This window comes from Daucus carota, chromosome 1 (genome assembly GCF_001625215.2).
Source record: "Daucus carota subsp. sativus chromosome 1, DH1 v3.0, whole genome shotgun sequence".
Taxonomy (NCBI): Eukaryota; Viridiplantae; Streptophyta; class Magnoliopsida; order Apiales; family Apiaceae; genus Daucus; species Daucus carota.
Window position 1 is genome coordinate 5,436,398 of NC_030381.2, and position 8,855 is coordinate 5,445,252.

Here is an 8,855-nt window from a genome sequence, read left to right on the forward strand (position 1 = left end):
CCTGAATCGGTAACTCAATCGATTAGGTCTGATTCTCGATTTCCCTAACAATGCATGTATCATATAATTGAGAAAAATAATAAAATTTATATCATTTGAAAGTATATTTAGTCTTTTTTTTAAAGAAATATTTAGTCTATTTTAATATACAACTTTCGAATTTTAAAATTAATAAATAGAAAATTTGTAATTTTCAAAAAATAAGAGCATCTCCAATGGCGTTGACTATAATCGTTAGCTAAATTGGACTTACGTGAAATTTGCTGAACCTGTAAGACATTTTGCTTCGATGGTATTGGCTATATTGGTTGGTTATAATTTAGGAACAGTATATTATTAATATTTTAGATTGTTATAAATAGAATATATCACTTTAATATTGTAATAAGTGATGTGTAATCTTCCACAGATTTTCTTACAGGCCTGTAGCGGATCGACAAATATAGTCAAGGTTGATTATAATATAGATAACAGGTGGGGATGGTTGGAGCGTGAATTTTTTAAGCCATTAGATATAGTTTTTATTATTGGTGTGACAAGTAGGATTTTAGCTAAGGGGTCTTCATGGTTGGAGATGCTTTAATATATTTTACAATAATAATTTATAAATTATAAATGGGCAAATTAATTTATAGGTCCTTGAACTATTGACGTTTTATTGTCTAGGTCCTTAAACTAAAGATTCCGTATTTTAGGTCACTTAACTTTTCTATTTTCTGATCTAAGTCCTTCCGTCAAAAAGATTCTAACGGTGTTAACTAGGGTTCCTGAGTTTTATACAGATCAAAGCAATTTTGAAGGTGTTAGTGATATCCAAACTCAAAGTTCAAGTAGTCAAATTGAAGCTTGAATTACTAGCGACACTCATATGACAACAATTTTCACAAATTAGATTTAATTTTAAAAAACCCCAAATTGGACCATAAATTTAGGGTTCTTTATCGAATTTAGTGACCTAAATTTATAAAATTTTAAATTGAACATAATTTTTGAAAATTGGTGTCATATGAATGTCGCCAGCGACTCAAACTTCAATTTGACTACTTGAACTTTGAATTTGGATATCACTAACACCTTCAAAATTGCTTTGATTTGTATGAATTCAAGAACCCTAGTTAACACCGTTAGTCTTTTTGACGGAAGGACTTAAATCAGAAAACTGAAAAGTTAAGTGACCTGAAATACAGAATCTTTAGTTCAGAGACCTAGATAATAAAACGTCAATAGTTCAGGGACCTGCAATTTAATTTTCCCATTTATAAATACATCTCTTTTGTAATATCAATACATAATGGATAACTTATGTAAAAAATAAACTAAATGTAAAAAACCTTTTTGTAATAGATACAACATAGAAAATCATTTGATCCTAATTAAAAATTATAAATATATTTAATTTAATTATTGTAGTATCGTCAACTCATGTATAAAATAATTTAAATACAAGACTGATTTGTATAATTATGATTTTAAACGATATCATGTATAACTTAATTACAAAACTGACTTAAATTATTAATATTAAGGTGTTATAATTTGCATAATCAAATTAATTGTAGTGTTCGAATGAAATTAATATTGACAATTATTTAAAATTCAAAATCAAATTAAATTCATAAAATGTATAACTAGTTCAAACCATAAAAACGATTTAATTTAGTTTCAAAATATTTTTAGCGTACTTTTTTTATATGACGCTTGATTTTTTGCACAAGTTTCAATGTTCTTTGACCGAGCTGTTGAAATCGTTATCTTTAAAATTTTCTCTTTTTGAATAAAAATAAATAAAAATAATATTATTTAAAAAAATTTAAAAATAATAATTCTAGGGTCCGGTCAAAGCATGTTGAAATGTGTGTAAGAGGTCAATCATCATATTATATAAAAAACAAAAGAAATATATTTTTATCTTATTTTTAAATAAATTGTATATCTGTATTTAAAAATTTAAAATGCCAGTGGACAAACAAGGGACGGACTCGGGCAGTATAAATACAGATCAAGAAGCACAAGTCCTCTACTTTTGTATTCCTGTATTCTTGAACAATCAACAACCGGCATTCCTGTATTCCTGTATGATAAAAAACAGACTGCACAACTAATATTTGACACTCTTTTGTATGTATCGGAGCTCAATATTGGCGTGCCTCTACTTTCAAATTGCTTGGCACTAGTTCTCACCTCATCAGGTATCCTTGACTTTAGTCTTTTTCATCTTCTTTTGCTGCTTTAATTATTTTTTTTGAGTCAGTTGATTCGTAGATTCGTTATGTGTTAAATCACTTAAAATTAACGATGCCCACGTATTAGTATGCGTTAATTAGTTCAAACTGAGCCATTTGTTATGGGTTTTAAGCAGAATTTTGAGCAGTGCTGTTAGGTGTTTGATGAAAGTCCTCTGAGAAGATTTATATTGTGTTCCAAAGGAAATTGATGGTGTGTTATTAGACTATAAATGGGTGAATGGTTTGTTGAAATTAGTTAAGAGTAACGACCCATGTAGGCCAGTAGCAAATACTACATATTGTGGTGGATGATGTTACTAGTAGAATTGAATGAGTAGCTTCGATAAATTGTGTGGAAGTGAACAGAATTGGGCAAAATAAATGTTTAGCGTTTGATTGCTTTGTTTCCGATTTATCCCCAATCCATACCATGTCCATCCGGATACAGCACAACATTGGATTGAGAGTTGCTCGAATTAGTCTTTTGGTAATTGGAAAATATCAAAACAATGAATTGAGAAAGTATGTGATCCAGTGGGACGTGGGTATATGTGAACCAACTATATACTAGACTTTAGGATATGTTTGACAAACAATTATTTGATAAACTATTTTTTAACTTTGTTTTCGGTTTATTGAGTTTTTTTTAGACATATTTAATGATAAATATATGTTTTTGATATTTTAAAAGAGTAAATTAATTTTATTAACATTAAATACGTTGATCCCAACAATCATATGATAGATATAATTACATTGATTTATTTGACCGTACATATAATACTCCCCTTGTAAATCATAATTAATAAATTACCCTTTTCTCTATTTGTTTTTAAAATAAATAGAAAAAAGATATATAAACAAACCTATGTTACCCGGACTCGGCTAAAAGTGTCCAACATGGATACATGTCCGAGTGTCGGATTAGGCAATATTCTAAAAACCTTACATGCTTTTGACCTAAAATAAGTGTCAGAGTATCCATACGCATGTTCGAGTGTCGAGTGTCTGACACGAGGAATTCTCACAAAATGAAGAGTCGGGGTAAAATAGAAACAAACAATGAAAGTCAGACTAACGTATGTCTTCTTAACTCTAACGTGTTCTAGTTCAGATGTGTCTAACTTCAAGACAAGCACGAAGCCGTCATGTGTTTTATTCCAAGACAAACATGAAGGCCAAAATATTCTTTTCCCTGTAAATGGAGAAATATGAAAAATATGATTTAAAATTAGCTAAGAAGACCACAAAAGAAGTAAAATACACATCATTAACAGTTAACACATATTAATATTAAAAAACATTTACAAATAGATATAAAAATGTATATTGTTTCTACTGCCCATTTACTATATATAAAATAAATCTCTTAAAGAAAATATAATTAATCGGTTAATAACATTTAATCAAACTTCAATACATTTTCATAAAATTTCTCATATGAAAAAATGTGGGTATCCAACAATACTAAACCTGAAACCACTAATAAAATGATGTTAAAAAATAATTTAACAAAAAATTTTGAATTATATACTCACGCATGCTTCGCACAGATTTAAGGCTAGCTAGATTAATTCAAGAACACATATGGACATATGGTTGTTCATCTGGTCATCTCTATGTCTGTTCAATGTATCGACTCAAAAATGTTTATATGTTCTATACTTCTATGTATTCTGTATAATTTGACAACTTAACTAAATTGTTTTGCTTTGGGAGATAACTAGATACCAAAGTATTGGGACTGTTACTAGAGCTAAGCTGACAAATCTCAGCAGATGGATAAAAAGGATATGTTAGGGCGCAATAGAGTCGAAGATGTTAATTGGCTCTGCTGCCTGAGCGAACCTGAGCTTGTAAGTGCTTTAAGTACTGGACATATATATTTAGATATACCTGCTTAAAAGCTTTTACTAAAATTCCCATCTTCATGTCAGGATCTACTGATTGATTTAAAGATGATGGTCCTTCAACGTGCCAAAAAAATTGATTGTGATTCTTTGGTTAAGAAGTTTGACTTGAAGATCCTCCGAGCGCTTGGTATGTTGTCAATTCCTTTGTGCTATAATTCCCAAAATTAGTTCCTTCGCAAACTTCAATGCAACACGTGATAATTTAAAATATGTATTTCATCTTTGTGTATCTATAATTGAAAACTTACAATATCAAGTTGAAGAGAAAGTTTCGATCAGTTGCACAGGAAATAAATGAATTTTTCTAAGCCTCAGTGTTGGCTTCATACTGCAGGCTGTATTTTATGCATATACTTTGTAAACATACAAGTTTTTGGATAATTGAAGTTAGTGGAACTCAGCTGCATTGACCAGTTAGCATTCATATTTATGATTGTGTTCACATTGTCCTGCTTGAATTTCCTTATGCAGGATTCATTTTGATGGAGCACTTTAAAGAGAACATCAAAAATATGACAAACACCCCTGACTTGGCAGACATTTGTGCTTCTTTAGACAGATGTAATTTACTGAAACTGGATGACCAGGATGGTTCTGGTTCGGCAAGTATAGAAGAACTGAAAATATTAACTGGGAATAGAAAAAGGAGAGCTGTGGAATTGTAAGTAATAGCAGTGACACTAAACAAGCAATTTTTTTTCTAATTGTATATACTTTTGTATGCTTGTGGCACAGGTGTGTTTCTTTGGCAAACAGGTGCTGAAATCAGTTTAACTGAAATGCTAAACTGTGTGTTAATAAAGGTCATGTATCTAGACAGAAACAATTTAATACCCTAGCAGAAGCTTGCAGAGCTGCCCCCCTTCCCCCCCCCCCCCCCAACAAACACACACACACGTCAGATAGAACTGTGGTACTCAGGACTAGAAGTTTGTTTTTTGGTTTTCACTAGTACAATAATTGACCCCGAACCTTGCTCCAAAATATGATTTATACTATTCGATGTATAACTTAAAAACTTTGTTTCTTTGTGTTTACTCTTGAATAACATTGTTTTATGATTTGTTCGTTTATATTTTAAGTACAAATTGATATTCTAAATTAGAATTAGCGGTGATTGGTGATTTTTATAATTTGTTCGAAGCAGATAGTTCCTCATGTACTGTATAAGCAAATATAGTTTTTGATGAAATCGAAGGAAAAACAACATTAATATATGAAAACTGAGAAGTCAAAACACCACGAGTGTTTTGCATCAAATTTGAGTTTAAATTTTGGTATGTATGATCTCCAGCAACAATCACATTGTGTAATCTATTAATGTTTCGGTCCTGCATTGTTTTTCATATAGTACAAAAGATGAAAGCTATCCTGTAAACCATTGTGAATTTCGTCTTTGCTTTATTAACATGCTCATAGTTTTTCATTTCACTGTGTATGTGCTGAATGGATAGTTGCAATCACGATAGTGTATATAGTGTTGATACTTCTTGTACTGCTAACTTGAACAAGGTTTTATATATGTATTCCAGATATAACGAGGAGGTGCTTGAAGATCCCAGAGGCTGCTAATGGACTGTGATTAGCATATGCTGTTCGCATGATGTGACTCTTTGTTGTTGTCTACAGTTAGTCGTCTTGATCATTTTAGTAGGCAGATATTAGCCTTATAGTTATCATTTTTGGCCCCCAGTGATTTCATTTTAGTTATGTTCCTTGATTCTAGTTTTGTGTACCAACTGTCTATGACCTATATAGACTTTCATATCCAAATTTCAATTAATACAGAGTAAAATGGACACTTCTAGTTGTTAAAGATGATTTACTTGTATTCTCAGCCCGAAATGACTTTCATGTATATGAAGTTACGAACAGTCATCCAATGATCATAGTCCTGGCATTCACCCCTATATATATTGCAGTTCAGTTGATTCAGTTGACTTGGATGATTCGACTTAGGTTTAGTACTATGCCTTGCTAAGTGCATTTAGGCACCCATAGGATTGAATGCGCGGTGAAAAGAAGATATCTTAATACTTCTCAGTTCTGTACGGTATACTTCCAGACATGCTAGTGTTTTTTTCTGACTTACAGGGAAAGCGGAAGAGAATAAGGTTAGCCAAATAATCTTCATGTAGGCATGCTTGCTTGTTACTTTTTGTTGTATTCATCAAAGCCATGGAAATGAAGTGCTTTAGGGACCTCCATTTTCTAAAAAAGCTTGTTTCTAGTGGTCTCTTCTTTGTCATCTTATTTCCTGTATAGTTATCTCCTTTTGATACCAAAAGCTTGAGGTGATGGGCACTTGAAATTTCTTGTTACAGAAAAAGGAAATTATGAGCCGCAAGGTATCATAGTACATGCTTTGCTTCATAGGCAATCTATTGTGGAAGAAATTGTGTCCCGAGTCAATCTAATCATGCTAGTTATTGTAATAATACTCCCATGTTTTGTAACCTCTAGCTAAAGCATATTATTCTCTCTAAGGGAGGAAAAAATTTATAACGTTCAAGGAATATCATCATTCGATTCCAAGTTAAGAACTTTGGTTGGTCGGAAAACACTCGATAAAAAAAATGTATGGATTTTTCGCATAAGCAATATAAGCAATGTTTTTAAATTTATTTATTTAAAAATCCCCGATTAGTCTTTAGAATATATTTTACTCATTTACCGATGATTTGGTTAAAAAATTTAGATAAATTCTCAATAATTCTTAAATCGATAGGTTAATTGATTAGTTCTGATTTCTGCAAGATCGGAGCATTATTAGGTTTTATATTCTTTCCTCGGCATTAACCGTTGAATCAACCCTACAATACGGTTGTATGTCTTGTTTTATGGTTTTTAAAGACGTAAATTGACAAAAAAAAATCTCATGTGAAAGAACACACTCCCTAGTCCCTACTAGCAGCAGCTATATGAAATTTGACTTGTTCAAAAGACAAATCTGTAATAGTAATATATGTTCCCCGTTGATCAGAGGCTGTGGTGCTTTTGACAATATATTAACATACATTATTCAAAACACTCCAAAGTTAAAGTGTTTGGAAGGTGAGAGTAGTTAATTTTTGGTACAAAGAACATAAATTATTTCTCTTTGACTTTTTTATGCCTGCTTTTTCTTGTTTCTAAATTTTGAATTTATATGCTCTTTTGCCCTTCTCTCGTCACCAACCGAAAGAAAATTTACATTTTCTCCACGACCGAAAGGGCAGGTCACACCAATGCTCTGTGCTTGAATCGACTCCTGCAGACAGTTTGTCTGAAAATAAAATTGTTATGTTGAATAAGTTACAGCGTTGGACTTAACTCAGGGGTGTTTGGCCCGGACGTTTAAATCCGGCTTCCGGAATTATAAGTTGAAAGCATATTTTTGTACCGTTTATATAAAAAAGTCAAGAAATACTTATAAAAAACTAAAAATACTACTTATAAGTCTTAATCTGCTTCTAACTTCTATTTCACTTTTTTACTTTAAGCAAGAACCACTTATTTTAATCTCACGCAAATGACCTCTTAAAATTGTGACACGTGAAGTTGGGAGTTTAAAATATCTGTTTAGATAATTTTGGTTTATTAATGACTTAAGAGTTATTAAAAATGTAACAATAAAAATAAAAATAATTTATGCTTTATGGGTAATTTTTATTTAAAAAAAGCTCAGAAAAATTAAGTTACTGAAAAAGATATCTCAAACTAAATTTGTGACTGTAAGTCAATTTCTGATTTAAGGGGTATTTGGTCAGGCTTTTAAACTTGGCTATAAATTGAAAGCACTTATTTGTAGCATTTGTGTTAAAAGTTAAAAAATGAAAAATGATTATATGAAGTTGAGAATAATAGTTTTTGTTTCATGACTTATATTTCTTTCTCAAACACTTTAATCACTTATAATCCCTAACTTCCTTCTAACTTCTATTTGACTTCTCTATTTTAATCAAAAAATATTTATTTTAAATTCACTCAAACAGTCTCTTAAAAGTCAATTTCTGACTTATTTCACAAATTGATATTTTTCAGTTTAAAATAAGAAACCGTTTTAAAGCGGGACAAACAGACTCATGTACTCCCACGTTCTTGTGAAAGCGGACAATCTTACAAATATATTCCAAATATTAAGAGAAAATATTACCGTGAAACTTAAAATTGAAATGACTGATATAAAACATAAACGAAATATTTTTTTTAACGAGAAACTTATCATGAATCTACTGATTTATGCCATTTTCGTCATTGCTGGTGCAAGGTATAAACGATCATCCACCGAAAATACCGATTAACGGAGCAGCGAGAACCAAGAGAAGCATGCGTGAGAAGAAAGATGATTTTACAATGTCAGGTTTATTTTATCTTTAGATTGGCATATCATTTTTTAAATAATCCCCACAGAAAGCATGCGATTACACAAGATAATACACCTAATTTTTTTTGACAAAATGCAAATTCATTCCATTAAATTAAAACAAGTCTAGTCGGGACAAATCCCCAACTAACAATGCAATCAGGTTGATAAACAATAAAACGAGATAAACAAATAGCCGCATTGTTTCCAGACTGCTTAACAAACTGAATCCAAGGATTCTTGAAATTGAAAATGAATACAAAGGCTTCTCGAGTAATCCAGCCTACATCAATCCCGAAAATGGTAGCTTCACAATTGACCTTCACACTAGTTACATGGCTGTTGCGGTGTTCAGACGACTCAGTTGTAAAA

At 31.2% G+C, this 8,855-nt stretch overlaps 1 protein-coding gene across 2 annotated transcripts; it reads left to right on the plus strand.

Annotated features, from left to right (window-relative positions):
* The first annotated feature begins 2,019 nt into the window (after window positions 1-2,019).
* Window positions 2,020-5,956, plus strand: LOC108194321 (uncharacterized). 2 transcript variants are annotated; one of them, XM_064091254.1, is made up of 5 exons: window positions 2,020-2,189; window positions 3,953-4,081; window positions 4,163-4,265; window positions 4,610-4,799; window positions 5,671-5,956. In XM_064091254.1, exons 2-5 carry the CDS (start codon window positions 4,004-4,006, stop codon window positions 5,708-5,710), a joined length of 411 nt encoding a protein of 136 aa, XP_063947324.1. In that variant the 5' UTR covers window positions 2,020-2,189; window positions 3,953-4,003; the 3' UTR covers window positions 5,711-5,956. The 2 variants fall into 2 exon arrangements, with proteins under 2 accessions (XP_063947324.1, XP_063947326.1); XM_064091256.1 differs by having other exon boundaries at window positions 2,049-2,189; window positions 3,945-4,081.
* Window positions 5,957-8,855: the final 2,899 nt, after the last annotated feature.

Bases quoted from the DNA above. Each gene is read 5' to 3' on its own strand.
- LOC108194321 (XM_064091254.1), top strand. From the start codon at position 4,004: ATGGATAAAAAGGATATGTTAGGGCGCAATAGAGTCGAAGATGTTAAT. The intron at 4,266-4,609 runs GTATGTTGTCAA...TTCCTTATGCAG, and splicing joins GAAGATCCTCCGAGCGCTTG to GATTCATTTTGATGGAGCAC. The intron at 4,800-5,670 runs GTAAGTAATAGC...TATGTATTCCAG, and splicing joins AAAAGGAGAGCTGTGGAATT to ATATAACGAGGAGGTGCTTG.